Source organism: Neltuma alba, unplaced genomic scaffold, assembly GCF_004799145.2.
Source record: "Neltuma alba isolate B1F8T4 unplaced genomic scaffold, ASM479914v2 tig00003893_pilon, whole genome shotgun sequence".
Classification (NCBI taxonomy): Eukaryota; Viridiplantae; Streptophyta; class Magnoliopsida; order Fabales; family Fabaceae; genus Neltuma; species Neltuma alba.
The window spans coordinates 609,513-625,771 of record NW_021633470.1 but is presented as its reverse complement, the minus strand read 5'-3'; the positions used below and the strand labels follow the sequence as shown (position 1 = coordinate 625,771).

The 16,259-nt window shown below is 35.4% G+C and overlaps 1 protein-coding gene across 1 annotated transcript in view; it reads left to right on the top strand.

Moving 5' to 3' along the window:
* LOC114742843 (uncharacterized) overlaps positions 1-13,280 on the top strand; it is a 52,449-nt gene extending 39,169 nt beyond the window's left edge. Inside the window, exons 46-63 of the mRNA XM_028931056.1 lie at positions 237-291; positions 471-601; positions 690-1,202; positions 1,288-2,091; positions 2,211-2,287; positions 2,601-3,030; positions 3,187-3,273; positions 4,417-4,572; positions 4,660-4,844; positions 6,068-6,607; positions 7,141-7,318; positions 7,451-7,596; positions 7,676-7,802; positions 8,922-9,143; positions 10,245-10,601; positions 12,013-12,171; positions 12,261-12,548; positions 12,905-13,280. Coding sequence (XP_028786889.1) covers positions 237-291; positions 471-601; positions 690-1,202; positions 1,288-2,091; positions 2,211-2,287; positions 2,601-3,030; positions 3,187-3,273; positions 4,417-4,572; positions 4,660-4,844; positions 6,068-6,607; positions 7,141-7,318; positions 7,451-7,596; positions 7,676-7,802; positions 8,922-9,143; positions 10,245-10,601; positions 12,013-12,171; positions 12,261-12,548; positions 12,905-12,982 — 4,533 coding nt within the window. The 3' untranslated portion in view covers positions 12,983-13,280. The remainder of the gene's footprint in view (positions 1-236; positions 292-470; positions 602-689; positions 1,203-1,287; positions 2,092-2,210; positions 2,288-2,600; positions 3,031-3,186; positions 3,274-4,416; positions 4,573-4,659; positions 4,845-6,067; positions 6,608-7,140; positions 7,319-7,450; positions 7,597-7,675; positions 7,803-8,921; positions 9,144-10,244; positions 10,602-12,012; positions 12,172-12,260; positions 12,549-12,904) is intronic.
* The last annotated feature ends 2,979 nt before the right edge of the window (positions 13,281-16,259 follow it).

Sequence of the window (16,259 nt, the reverse complement as noted above, 5' to 3'; positions counted from 1 at the left end):
CTTTATGATAAAATCCAACTATCTTAATAGATCTCCTTGGTATGTGTCTTCATAGACTTCCCCTTTTTTCACTTGTCTTTTTAAAATAATTGTTTTGTCAGAAATTTATCTGATAACTCTATTATGGATTCCAATCAGATTTTTTTTCCTGCATAGACCACACTCGTAAACTTCAGATTGTTATCATACTAATGGATTTTTTTGTACGTACTATTCCATTGAGAAACTTGTTACAGACCCCTGCTAAGTTGGAAATAGAGGTTACAAATCTTGCTGCGAAAGCTGGAAAAGGTATCTCTATGCTGCCCTCTTAAGTGGGCTTTTTCCAAGCAAAGTCTATAAGATCCATAGACTCAATTTCTCTGATCAATAGTTCACTTCATTTTGAGTGATATTTTAGTGAGAATGATGAAACAAAAAACTCGGCTTTCTTTTGCCTTTCCCTTAAAATTTGTTTACTCGTTGTGCAGGTGATGTTGTGGGTGAGCTTTCTGTTTCCGTTGGACATAGTGCACATACTTTAAGGAAGGTGGCTTCTGTGAGAATGTGTCATCAAGCACATGATGTCCCGAATATTACATCATATCCACTCAGGAGAATGGTGATTTACTATATTTTGCATTCTTACATCACGTGTCCTTTACCTAGATATTAATTTTCAATTGTTTCTTTCTTTTTCACTTTTTCAGGTTCAACAGAACAATGAGGAAGACATTAATGAGGGGTGCCTCTTACTTTCAACTTCTTATTTTGAAAAAAATTCAATTGCAAACCTTGAAAAAGATACAGAAAATAAGAATGATATTGATAGAGATGTAGGTTTCTGGGTAGGGCTTGACCCTAGGGGTGAATGGGCAAGTGTTCGATCTTTGCTTCCACTTTTAGTGGTTCCCAAATTATTACAAAATGAATTTATTGCAATGGAAGTTGTCATGAAAAATGGCAAGAAACATGTAATTTTCAGGGGTCTTGTCACAACAGTGAATGACTCGGACATTCCAATCAATATTTCTACATGTGAGGCATCTATAAGCTATGCTACAGATCACTCACTTGGAGCAAGCGGTCCTGAGATTTTACTGGAAGAGGTCTTTCAAAATCAGTATTATCATCCAACGTCTGGTTGGGTTAATGAATCACTAGGTTTGAATCATGAAAATATCTACCACTGGAGCACAAGGGACTTCTCATACTCATCAAAGGTTAGTATGTTTCCAGTATGTTCTTGTGAATTAACTTCAATATCTGCTATGAGCATAGTTAATCCATTGGTCATGTGTTTTGAAGGACTTCTTTGAACCTCCACTTCCTCACGGTTGGAAATGGTCATCAGCGTGGATGATAGACAGATGTCAATTTTCTGACAATGATGGCTGGGTATATGGGCCTGATCTTAAAAGCTTGAAATGGCCTCTTAACTCTTTAAAGTTTTCAGCAAAATCAGCCTGTGATGTTTTCCGACGGAGGCGTTGGATTAGACAAAAGTTTTCTGAGGAAGGCAGAGAATGCACAGGGAGTGGAACATCTCTAGTATATCCTGGCGCTTCAACTGTTTTATCTTGGGCAAGCACCTCCAAGGACTGTGATAAATGTTTGCAGGTTCAACCGATTGTTGACAGTCCTCAGCTCTTCTATTCATCAGGTCTTGCAGTTGCTGTTGGTAAAAGTTATATGTATGGTGGTAAAGATCAGCTCCTATTAGATCAAGGTTCTAGACAGAATTTACTAATGTCCTATTGTCCGTTGAAGCTAAATCAGCTTCAGAAGAAGGATGTACTTCTGTGCTGTAACCCTAGCAGCGGAAGCAAACTATTTTGGTTAAGTGTTGGAATTGATGCCGCAGTTCTTAATACTGAAGTATATGCACCTGTGTATGATTGGAGAATATCAATTAACTCTCCTATAAAATTGGAGAACTGGCTTCCTTGCTCTGCTGAATTTACAATTTGGGAGAAAACCAAGGAAGGGAATCGAGTTGAGCAGCATCATGGTACCATATTGTCTCGTCAGAATGTGCATATATATTCTGTGGATATTCAGAAACCTGTGTATCTAACTTTATTTCTGGAGGAAGGCTGGGTTATGGAAAAGGTAATGGCAAAGTTAGGTCTTCCTGGACATAATCTTATTCAATAAATATCTTAGTTGAATTGGTTGCATGTGTAGTTATTGTGTATTCTTCGTATCATTTTCTTGCTTTCTTGGTTCAGGACGCTATTTTGGTGCTGGATTCTTCTTTTTCTGGTCATGTCTCATCATTCCGAATGGTTCACCAAAAAAGTAGTAGGTTTGTGATCACAACTTTAAAATATAAAAGTTAATTTCCTAAAGTACCTTGTATTCACACCATAATGCGCATCTTTCCAAATCAAATATGAATATTCCTTTTCAAAATTGTTAAACATTTCTGGTAACCTTTTGAGGATTATTCTTTTGCCATGCTATTCATTCTAAACAGGCTCTTTTTCATATCTCAATCTGTGATACTGACATGAAAACTTGCAACAAATTATACACTGCTGCACATTGAATTTCTTTTATAATCCAGTGTAATCTTTATTTTAGCATCTGCCATCGCCATAGCTATATCGTTCTTGCAGGAAATTGCGTGTGAGCATTGAACACGACATGGGTGGGACCACTGCTGCACCTAAAACGTTGAGATTTTTTGTTCCATATTGGATTGTCAATGAGTCATCTCTTGCTCTAGCATACCGTGTGGTGGGAGTGGAATATTTAGAAAGTGCAGATATGGATTCTCTTCCACTTTCTAGAGGCATCAAGTCTTCCAAAACAGTCGACAAAAAAAGTTCTGGTTCAAGGAGAAATCTTCAAGTGTTTGAAGCAATTGAAGACAGTGGTCATTTTCCTAGCATGCTCTCACCACAAGACTATGCCAGTCGTAGTGGAGTTACATTCTTTCAATCCCATAAAGATACGTACCAGTCACCACAAGTGGGCATTGCCATTGCTATGTGCCATTCTGAAGTATACAGCTCTGGGATTTCTCTGCTTGAACTAGAAAACAAGGTTATACGAAAAAGACATAAAATTACCTGCTTCACATCGCTGTTTCAGATATATGTAAATTTCTTTTTTTTTTTTTTTTTTAGGTGTTGACGCATCAGTAATGTCAGGTTTCTCTTACATTATATAATGTTCATTTAGAATTCATTTGTCTTTCAGGAACGGATTGATGTCAAGGTTCTAAGTTTAAATGGATCTTACTACAGGCTTTCAGCATTATTAAACATGACGTCAGACAGAACAAAGGTTAGAGAACCTACATTGTACTTACCTTTCAGTTGGAAAGTTTTATTTGCAATGTTATCTCATGTTCCCTCAGACTCTATGAGACATTCTCAGGATGCCCATCTCCCACATGTCTAGCTAGAGCGTTAAAGACATTGGGTATTGTGCGAGTAATTTCACACTGCTCATTGCTTTGAAATCCATTCTTCTTATAAGGATACGAAACAAAAGATAACGCCAATGATAGTGGGGGTGTGTGTGTGTGTGTGAAACATATATATATATATATATATATATAATCCCCTTAATAATTAATGTCAAATTTTGTATAAATGTGATAGAATAATTAGACGTTAATATAACTGACTTGATATATTTCATACTTTAAATTACAAATTATTATGATTGTTACCTAACTTTTATGGTAGATAAGTTTCACTAATAATTGCCTGGGTCTTTTAGAATAATGATAATAACGACAAACTTTTAGAACAATGTTTTACAGGAAGTTTAAAAAATTTAGAAGGGATAAGATATTCTTTTTAATCTCTAATGTTAATAGACTAATATATCAAAGAGTAAATATCATCATTTTCTCTTGATCTTTTTTATTATTTTATTTTTGTCTCCTCACTTTCATTTATTTGATTTTCATTCTTTCTATTTTTTCTTTTAAATGTTGTCCTTTGTTTGGATTCAACTTGCCATTTCTATTTACATTGTCTCTGGCGCTCCAGTTCTTCTTACCTATATGTTCGATAAAATTCCTTTCTTGTAAAGTCAGTATTTTTCTCTCAGAAAATTTTATACATTACTTGCAATCGCAGCACACCTAAGAAAGTTTCTACCTCTGCCTTTGGAGGTCAGGTCTGAAATCCAACTTAAAGAAAAATGCTAGATTTCAATTTTCTTTCTCAACAATGAGATTGTATTACGGCTTATTACTTTGACCACTGGTTGAAAGATTAATATTTGATTTGGACCTTTGTGGATATATAATTCTTGTTTATCCCATATAACACTAACAAATTTCTGTTTGGCCTCATGTTATCTTTCAAATTAGAAATCAAATCACTAGATGCTGACTTCTACTTAGAAGCAATCTTTTGATCTTTAGAATTGGATCTCTATAAGTAACTACGCTGTCAATGTATTGATACCCAGGCAGTTCATATTCAGCCACACACAACATTCAGTAATCGAGCAGGTTGTAGTATCTGCCTGAAGCAATGTGATTCTTCAGCAGCTGTATGGATTCATCCCACTGATTCTCCAAAACTCTTTGAGTGGCAGTCATCCACCAAAATTGGACTGTTGAAGGTGTACAGTCTTAATTCAGTTTTTCTTCCTTTTTGAGTAAGTCAATGTTTTTAGCATATCTTTCTAAAGTAATCTATATGCATTCAGTTGCGCATTGAAGGCTACAAATGGAGCACTCCATTTAGTGTTTGCAATGAAGGCACAATGCGCATTAGCTTGAAAAAAGATGTCAGTGATGATCAAATACAGTTAAGGGTGGCAGTGAGAAGTGGTGCCAAAAGATCCCGTTTTGAAGTTATTTTTCGTCCAAATTCTTTGTCGAGTTCTTACAGGTTTCTTATCTCTTTACATCTCACCTTTTTTTTTTTTGGGTGAAGAGAAGAATTATTCTCTGATATTTTTCATGGTAGTGAGATAATTAAAGGATTCAAGTGGAAGGATTTCTCTGAAAGGAGTGGAGTGGTCAGGAAGGGCCTCCAAGACCATATTAACATTAATAAATCCACTTTTGCTAAGGCCTAAAATTGGAGGGGGTCAAGGATGGAATCGCTTGAAGTTAATAACACAATTACAAAATTGTTCTTCATAATCCTGTACTCCTCCTTTGAGCTCCTCCTTAGTCATCACTTCTCCCTCCTCTCCTCCTTGCCACCCTTTGCCTCCCCCTCCTTGTCATCCTCTATAAACTAATAGTAATGCACCTTAGTAGATATAAATGTGGACAGAAACCTAGTTATTTTGTTTATTTTTCATTTATATTTTATTAGCTATGAATTTTAATTTATTATTTAATTTATTTTCTATTTGATAAATATTTTAATGTTTTTTATCTAATTATTTTAAAACAATTATGACTATTAACTATTAGTTACATTTACAATTATTAATTTGAACACAAAAGGGCATTTATTAATACAAAAAAATATATATGAATAAATTTTATGTATCATAGAATATCCTTATCATTATTATTATCCGAAGATGTTGTAATCAAGCTATCCTAGAGGACAAGGAAGTTAAAACATAAATAATTTATACTTAAGTTATCATCTACATTGACCTCGAAGTCTAACATTGGGAAGGAAAAAGGGTTATAATCCACTCTACTGTATTAGTTTTATAATAACTCCCAAACAATGATCAAACGAGACCATACCTTCCTCTTATAAAATTCCCAAACAATGAAATTTTCCGCTCCACTCCATTCCATCCCATCCCAAATTCTCAAATGTACCTTAAGGTATCAAAGAATATGCTGCATGTAATAGGGATTAGTAAGAGGCAGGCAATAATTGAGTTTGTGTGTGGAGATTCTCTAGTCTGTTCAATACTAGAGGGTAGCGTTTTGTGTGTGCTTGTTCTCCTGTTTTCTTCTTGTTTTCAGTATTTGAATACCATTTTTGCTTTGGGGTCCTTCAATCTACCTTGTATTATGTAAAGTATATGGCCGTATTATTTTCATCCTTCTTATGAGTTGATTTATTTCAGAAAAATAGTCCCACCTGCAGGTATTTCCTACATTCTCCGGTTTAATTAATTTAGTTCATGCTGACAGGATTGAGAATCGTTCCATGTCCTTGCCTATTCACTTCTGTCAAGTTGATGGCATTGGTGATTCTTGGCAGATGCTTCCTCCTAACTCAGCTGCTTCATTGCTGTGGGAAGATCTTGGTAGAAGACGTTTATTGGAACTATTAGTCGATGGAGCTGACCCAATGGAATCACTAAAGTACGAAATCGAAGAAATGTCTGACTGCCAGCCTATCCATGTAAAGGATGGATCAACCAGATATTTGCATGTTACTATTGTGAAAGAGGAGAAAATCAAAGTTGTAAAAATTATCGATTATATGCCAAAAACTGAACCTACAGTGGTCCTGAACAGAAAATATTTATCATCTATGCCCCAGATCTTAAAAAGTGACTTTCAAAAGCAACAACCTGTAGCAGAAATAGATTGTGAATTTCACATCACGTTTGAGCTTGCTGAACTTGGGATATCTTTTATCGATCATATACCTGAAGAAATATTGTACCTGTCTGTTCAAAATCTTGTTCTAGCATATTCAACTGGTTTGGGATCAGGAATTAGTAGGTAGGATTTCCACCAACAATCACATCTTTGAATACAGCCCAATAAGTTGCTTTTTTTTTTTTTTTGTGTTTACTACATGAGGCCTATGCATTGCACGGAGCCCCATAAAGCTAGTCATGCTATTCACAACTTATGAATGATGCAACTTCCTTTAAATTTATGAGATATGTGGATTTTTGTTGGTGATATGCATACTAATTGGTATGTTATCATCAGCATTAGTTGTTGCGAAAGATGCCTTATTTGTTTTGATAATTTCATCTATTTTCAGTTGTTTCATCTCTTACTTTTGTAAAATTTAGACTTCAACTTTACCTTTTGTTTGGTTGGGATAAGTATTTCCTATTTTAAATATGGCTTAGTTGCTTCCATTGTAAGCTGGGACGCTGCCTTTGGAATGACTCTTCCCTATATATCCGTATCCTCACTTTAGAATAATATGAGGAGAATTATCAATTCTCCCTGTTCTGTTTCAATTTTTATAAGGTGATCAAGAGTTTAATTTTGATAGTACAATATATTTTTTGTTTCAGATTTAACCTCAGCATGAGCGGGCTGCAGGTTGACGACCAATTGCCATTAACTCCAATGCCTGTTCTCTTAAGACCGCAGAGAGTACTGTCTGAAACTGATTATATCCTGAAAATTTCCATGACAATGCAATCAAATGGGTCATTGGATCTTCGTGTCTATCCATATATTGGTCTCCATGTGAGCATCTCCAATTTGCTTATTCTTCAGCAACAATGATGTCAATATTGAAATTATTTATGGGTTTTGAGTACTAGAATTCTGATTTTTTTATGATTATCTTGTCAATATTTACTGGTTTCTTGTGAACAGGGACCAGAAAGTTCTTCTGCCTTCTTAATAAACATCCATGAACCTTTTGTTTGGCGCCTTCATGAAATGTTCCAGCAGGCTAAACTTAATAGGTTGTATAATTCTCCAACCACTGCTGCTTCAGTTGATCCAATCATTCAAATTGGGTATAACCTATGTTTCAGAATGGATTGGTTTTATATGTTGAGTTCTTTGTGTTTTATATATAACATCCTTGAATTACAGTGTCCTTAATGTCTCGGAAGTTCGATTCAAAGTGTCAATGGCTATGTCACCTAGTCAAAGGCCAAGAGGCGTGCTTGGGTTCTGGGCATCCTTAATGACTGCATTGGGGAACATGGAAAATATGCCTGTAAGCATTTTAGTTTTAAGTGCTTTTAAGAGTTCCCTGTTTTGAAGAATTATTATTATGCTCATGTAGTCTTTTTTTTCCTATCAAAAAATCAGTCAAAAAAGAAATTAGCGGAACAAAAATTATCTACCCTAGCTCTTGTTTCGTTTCTGACTGGATGATCACGATGAAAGCCTCACAAAACCATGGAATTTTTAAAACAAAATTGCAATCGATTCTTAGGCTTTAATAATATTATAATTATTTCAAACACATCCCCTTCAGGGTAGTCCAAGTACTATGTTTCTTCCCTCGTTCATTGGGCTGTTGTGTCATGTGCTTTAGGAAATTTTGCTTTGATGAAATGTTGACGTAGGAATAGTCCCTTACAATTAGATTCTGAAATTTGATAGGCTGAAGAGAGAAAGGATTTTATAGTGATTTTCTCTCTTTGTTGCTTTATTTTGCACTTTCCTGCTGTAGGATGCTTGCATTTTCAAGAATTATGTTCGCTCTTCAGATTTATTACTGGATATGATTGTACTTGTTGCTTTTTTCTGGTGCTTTGCCAATGATTTCTCGAATGGAACCTTTTAGCAGAAAAGGAGAGACTGGGGAGCTTAATTGAATTATTGAGCTATTCTGCCTTTGTAAACGAGGATATGTAACACTTTCTGAAAATGTGCTTCCATCTTCAAACAAATTCTTTATTACCCAAAATAACACAACCGGATAAAATAACGATTTCGTTATTACGGTGAGGACAGAAAATACTGGAAGAGGAGGGTTGCTACATAGGAAACTCCACAATGAAGATAGAGAATAAAGTCTAAGACTCTAGATTATAAACTCAAATTCTAGAATAAGGTTGACATGACTTGATAGAAGTGAGAATAGCAAAAGAGAGATGACAATGGGAGCAGTTACTTGAAGCTTGAATTACTACAGGTATGATACCTGTAACTAACTTAGCAAAATAACTTCGTAACTGTCTCTACTAACTAAACAGTCCAACAGCTTACTATGTCCCTTGGAAAAATAAACACCTAATCCACCTTTTATGAACCGAGTGTTTGACTTCAGTCACATGATAAAAGTAAAACGGGTGCAAATACCAATTAATGTTTACTCCTCAAGCAGGTCAAGATAAATCAGAGATTTCACGAGAATGTGTGCATGAGACGAAGTTCTATGGTTAGTATGGCTATTTCAAATATCCAGAAGGATCTACTAAGCCAGCCACTTCAGCTGCTCTCGGGTGTTGATATATTGGGTAATGCAAGTAGTGCACTTGGGCATATGAGTAAAAGTATGGCTGCATTATCAATGGATAAGAAGTTTATTCAAAGTCGGCAGAGACAGGTTTGTCTAAAAGATTGTTCTTCTGGGTCATCTATCCCGGATTTTTATGTATAAATCATATTGCTTATTATTATGATCCATCATTATCACGTCCATTCCTAAAAAATAAAAGATTTTGGGATCTTCTTTCACTGGCAAGAGGAATGTACTTATTTTATCTTATAATCAGCTGAATATGCGTGATAGGTTTTATGATGTCTATACAGTGTATAGAATAGATTTAAGGCTGTACATTCAGCAGTGTAAAGGGTGTAGAGGGTGTAGCACACTACTTGTACATTTAATAAACCATTTCAGCCTGACTACAGCTATTATGCACATTTGATTCTAACTATTAAATAGAAGGAAAAACCTATGTGTAGTTTCTAAAAGGATTTCACTCTGAAATTCCTCATTTATTTTGAACACAATGGTTGCAGTTTACGGGAGAACGTGGGAAACAAAAATGAACATGAGTAAAAATAAAGATTTATCTGGTAGCAAAGTATTTGAGAGGAAAAAACGATCAACCTATTAACCAATAAAACCCATGTGATTCCTGTTGGAATATTCGACATAACGTCATCTAGATGCATTGTAGTGTCTAAGTTCGTTCTACTTGAATATTTACAACCCTTCTACGACATTTATATTTGCCTAATAAGACACCATATAAGGGTTGTAAACTCCTTGCAACCTATTTACTCATTTTCTTCTCTCTAATTTACAAATTCTTATGATGAATTTACCCACTAATACCCAAGAATGATGACCTGTTATCCAACAACAAGAAGGAAAAGAACAAAGGCACTAAAGTCTCAGAATAAGGAAACAAATGAGAAGCCAGAGAATAGTCTCATGAAGAGGCAAACTATTTGAGGAAAAGACAGAATTTAACACATGGCTTCATATTAAAGGACACTGAGCTGTTCATTTGTGGACAGAGCAGGAATTCGATACTCATTCTAGATTTCTGATAGAATTGAATCATATTACGTTGCTTTCATGGATAATGCTTTCCCTGTTTTTGTTTCTATTTTCATTTGGAATAAATTATCCTATCATCTGTAGTGGTCTAATAGGATGGTGATCCACATGATTAATATATATTGGGCACAACAGGAAAACAAAGGCATAGAGGACTTTGGTGATGTTATAAGAGAGGGAGGTGGAGCATTAGCTAAAGGTTTATTCCGAGGAGTAACTGGAATTTTGACAAAGCCTCTTGAAGGAGCAAAGACTTCTGGTGTAGAGGGTTTTGTTCAGGGCTTTGGGAAGGGAATCATCGGTGTAGCAGCACAACCAGTGAGTGGAGTTCTAGATCTATTGTCAAAAACCACTGAAGGTGCTAATGCTATGCGAATGAAAATTGCATCAGCTATAACATCTGATGAGCAACTTCTCAGGAGGAGATTGCCTCGGGTGATTAGTGGTGATAATCTGCTTACTCTATATGATGAGTACAAAGCCCAAGGGCAGGTATCATTGATTCAAATTGCAACACATTACTCTTCGAAAATGCCTTTTTAATATTTAAATTTTTGAATTGAATAAAGCAAGCTTTTCTCGGAAAATTCATAGGCAATGGATAAATTTAATCAAATGCATTTGAAGAAAACAATGTTTTAAAGTCCTCATCTAACATTTCTGACGGATGCTATGTGAATGGACTGAAAACTAAGCTTGTACAGTATTAAATGAATGCGGTTAGACATAACACCCCCCACCCCAGGGGCAGGCCGGAGACTGGTACTTGTTACTCATTTAGGTTCCAATTGCTGCTCCTTATGGCATAGTTTGCTGAACATTTCTGATGTTTGACGAGGACTGTGGAACCAACTATATTATCATTTTTTATATCTTTGCACTAGTCACAGACTATAAGATTTTGTTAAGGAAGGGGGGCATAAGTAATGAATGCATGGTGATGGAGCCAAATCCCGAAGCTGAAATTGTACAGAGAGGCCTTAGCGCTGAGGATGGTTTGTGTTGTGAGAACCTCACAATAGCTTCCTACTTTATAAGGAGGTAGCAAGTTGATTAAAATAAGAGTGTTAATCAATTTATTAAAAAACTATAAAATTTTGCTGGGCCTAGAGCAGTCTTGATCATGTAGGACAGCAGAAGAAATTGTTTTAATTTGTATAGAAAAACAGAAGTGGGATAATCAGTAGAAAATAGTTGAACTCCAGTTCAATGTGGGAGGACAAATTGTAGGCAATAGGAGTGGGCTTTGAGGTCACATTTGTGGCTGTTTGAGGGTTGTGACATAATAGCCTGTTGCTTTTAAAATTCCTCACAGATCAACGTTGCCATCAATAACAGTTCTAATTAGCTTCCTCTCGTGCACTCTTGGACCCCTGTTTTAGTTACTCAAGGACCCGTTTCAGGTAAATAATGGGTTGCAACCGTTTTTATTGCCATCATCTTCCCCCTGTTTTAATTTAAACATTAATGTCTGCCATAAATTAGTAAAGAGAATGCTAACTTAATTGTTTCACCTGTTTTAGGCTTTTTGAATTTCAAATGCTTTAAAACATATTGAGTAGCTGCAGGGAGTGAATCCCCAGTTGTGAGTATTGGTTCTGCTGCACAGTGGATTTCGCCTGAAAAGTTCATGCTTCCAGAAGGCCAAATAGTTTTTATCTCTATTACTTCCCTTCACACAAAAGCCTATTACGCTTGGAATCATGCCTTGTGCTGAAATAAATTTTATGAAAAAAGAAGATAGCGCAAATCAAATTCCAGAGTATTTAGTCATAAAAATTAGATTATTCCATAAAATATTTCAACCTTAAAAGCCTAAATTGTTGGGGAAAGGCTCAAGAATTTTTATTTTTTTTTAATCAGAAAGAAAAGTAACCACCATTGCCATACTTTTGTATTGAAGGTCATATTGCAGCTGGCAGAATCAGGCTCATTTTTTAGCCAGGTTGATCTTTTTAAAATTGGTGGGAACTTTGCCTCATCAGATGCTTATGAAGATCACTTTCTTCTACCAAAAGGGAAAATCCTTATGGTTACTCATCGAAGAGTCGTACTAATGCAGGTGTGTATATGTGGTTGAGAATGATTAAGACAAACTGTAGCCGTAGTCTATAGTCCGCTGTTACTTGACAGTTATCTTGCAAATGTCAGCAACCATCCCATATTATTGCTCAGAAGAAGTTCAGCCCTGCCAAGGATCCTTGTTCGGTAATCTGGGATATAGTGTGGAATGACCTTAGGACCATGGAGCTGACACATGGAAAGAAAGATAAACCAAAAGCTCCTCCTTCGCGGGTCATTTTACATTTACGGTCTAGATCATTGAATTCAAAAGAATATGTTCGCATTATAAAATGCAGCCCTGAATCCCATCAAGCTCTTGAAGTTTACTCATCAATTGAACATGCAATGAACACCTACGGCCAAAATGAATCGAAGGTACATTTCCTTTTCTTGTGTTTCAGTAACCATTGATGTATATAGGCTCTACATTGTAGCTCTTTATTCGAAGTATTCAGTAATTCGTTATCACTGGGCAATGTTATGCTAAAGCATGAAGTTTACTGATGTCTTCATTGTTCCTAGCAAGCTATCAGTCTTTTGAGTAAAGAATATGTACCTTTGAACTTTAATTTGAACATTCTTCTCTTTAGTTTCCCCCTATTTTTCATTGTTAAAACACAGGGTTTTCTTTTGTATTTGCTGAGGAGCTTTATTTGGTTTTGGATTAAGCAGATTATCTGACTCAGTTGGAATCTTCCTGTATGATTAAATTGGTTTACAATGATGTGCAGGAAACACTGAAAAATAAAGTGACAAAGCCATATTCCCCGCTAGGTGATGGCTCTGGCGTGGATTTAATACAAAAATAAGGAATACACCCCTGGACTCCCCAAAAGATGCCTCGATCAATTTCGGAAACTGAGTTTTAGATTTCCTTCACCCAACACAAGGTTTCACGATAGAAGAACTCGTAAAGCGTAGATATTGCGGACTCTGTTAGATATGCCACATATATTTTGATGAAATTCATTCTATTTGCGAGTTTCAAAGGTTTGGTTTTAGACTTTTAGGCATCATTTTTGTCTTTCAACAATGAGTGATATCGTTAAACACCATGTTTTAAAAAAAATAAAATAAAATAAAATAAAATATCCTGTGTTTATTAAATCCGAAGATGCTGCCTCGGGATTAATGGTAAGAAAGAAGCACATTATGTAAATGCTAAGAGGTCTTATGTTGTGATGCTAAATGTGGAGTGTGCTGGGGAACGAAAGATCTGAAGTATCCACACAATTCGTATTAGCATTTTGTGCTTAGCTTCACCAACTTAATTTAGCCTTCAAGTTTCAAATGATTTCAACCCCGGCGCCATGGGGCTATGCTTTGAAGGAGTTTCATAAAACACCAGCCTCCAACAACTTGCCCCTGGTATACGAGAAATGATGCCAAGGGCTTTCTGGAAAAACACTATTCGCTTATGGATACTGGATAGCGTAATTTCATAGATTTTATATTGCATTTAGATTTAGATTGAGATATGTAGATTTGTCCGTTAGATTTTGAAAATTGAGATAATAATATACTATTAATTGATTGATAGGAATCTAGCAGGGGAAATTCTGAACAAGTGCAATGTAATCACAGGGTAACTATTCAATTCAATAGAATAGTTATACATTTTGATTACTAGAAGGATATTATAGCTCCATGTAGGATATCTTCTCGTTTGCTCTGTTTAGGTCATCTCCATCGGCCCCCCCCAAAAGACGCGCGCGCGCGCGCACGGACGCACGCACGCACGCAGAGAGACAGAGACAGAGAGACATAGTATAATGGATATTGAACAATAGTGACTGCACAATATTTGTAAGAGTTTTGACACGTGCTCACTAGGCTAGTGGATTACAATACGTCATAACTTGACATTACTAACTACTGAACCACAATATCACTATCATGTGTAATATACTTTGACTCATTGTAAAACCTGCAGAAAACTGCTCAATGGAATTAACTAAATCCCACCCTTTCCCTCTTCCCTGAATAGTATTTGGCTAACTCCATTGATCTCTGTATCCCAAAAAAAAAAAAAAAAACTATTGATCTTGCTGATAGCCCCCAAAAACAAAAAAAACAAAACTATTGAATCTAGCCTGGGATCTTGGATTTAGAAGGGTGATTCTCGAATCCGATGCCAAAAATTTTTTAAGTATGTTGCGGGATAGCCAAAGTTACAGAGGGGCTAGTTTACTCTCTTTTCAGATCCACAGCCTGGGAGCTATAAAGTCACAAGTTGTTTCGAATGCTTTGGCAAAAGAGCCGTTTCCTCTGCTAGTTAGTTTTGCTGTGATATGGGATTTGCCCTGGGAAAAAAGGCAAAAAAATATCCTCAAATATATAAAATTCCAAATCCGTGTTAGTAAAAAACAAAATCTCACATCAAGACAGGAGTACTGATTTGATATTTTTAAATGTTGATAAAAGACAAGCTTGTCCTTAATAAATTGACAAAAAGAAAGACACCGTACCCTCTAATTAATTCTTTTCCTTTCTGTTCTTTTTTAGATTTCTCTGTCCCCTCCTTACTCTTTCTCTCTCCCTTCCCCACAACAACCTCACCATCAGTTTTATACCCGCCGAATTAACTTTCTCCCCTCCTCACTCTCTCTCTCTCCTTTTCTCACCTTCCTTTCATTGTTCATTCACCCATAGCTGGTAATGGTTCAGATCCAAAGAAGACGATCTAGACCTCATTAGCATCGGAACTTCAAAGTCCATATTGTCGGAAATAAAAGTAGAAGTAGAATGACGATGAGCTCTTTCGATTCCCTAATGGTGGAGCTTATTCATATCAGTGTAAGGGTCTTGAAGCTACATATAATAGCCAATCATAGCTTGAGCTTGCTGCTTATGGGTACTCTCAAACATGGCTTCATTTGGTCAAAATCCATGACGTTCTGCTTATGGGTACTGAATGTCTTATTGAAGATGGTGTAGCTTGATTGATAAAGACTTTGACTCATTTTTTGTGACCAAAAGAAATTAAGGTTGAAGCTTTGAAACTGTTTAAACATGAAGAAAAAGACAATAAAGTAGTAGCACTTGTCCAAATAGTGAATTATATAATATTTATTGGTCAACAACACTTGCACATGTATTTAGTATAAGTAATGTGAAAAATTTATAACAGGGCACACTAATTGCTATCACATAAATATATTAACAACTTTAATAGGCTCGTTGATGACTTTTTCAAATAGATTTGTAACACTTTTATATGTATTAAAAACAAGTAATCAAGAAAATTTATTACAATTTTGTCAGGTGCATTAACAACTCTTACAAATGGATCAACAACACTTTTATATGTATTAACAATGACTAATCAGAAAGATTCATTACAATTTTGTTAGACACGTTGTCAACTTTTTCAAATAGATTAACAATACTTTTATATATATATTGACAACAACTAATCAGAAAAACTTATTATAAGGCAAACCAAGCATGTTGCTGACAGCTCTTCCAAATATATTAACAACAATTTTATATATATTGATAATAAGTAATCAACAAAATTCATTACAGGCCAAACCAACTGAGAAACTTAGGCAAATTAGATATTGTCTCATTGTTAGGTGTGTTGACAATACTTTCAAATTAACTGACAACATGTTTATATGAATAGACTACACTAACTTATTTTCCACATTGTCTTTCTTTCTATCAATTTATCAAGGGCAAACTTGTCTTTTATCAACATTTGAAAATGCCAAATTAGTATCCCTATCCTGATGTGAGATTTTGCTTTTCACTAACACTGATTTGGAATTTTTTATATTTGAGGGTATTTTTTTGTCTTTTTTCCTTTGCCCTTTCTTGTATAAAATAAATAAATAAATATGGAAGCATGTCATTATGAAACGAAGCAGCATTTCATTTTGTAGTCTTCGTTTGCTTGATAGTCGCCAACAAGAAAAATAAATTTTTAGTAAAGAAGAAAAATATTACAACCGTTAAAGGGCAATATTGAATATTATTTTCCCTCAACAGTATTGAATATTGATTTTTTCCAAATATTTATTTATTTTTTGGGCCATGTCCAAATATTGAATGTTGATTCGGTTCAATAGTATTTGGTGTTAT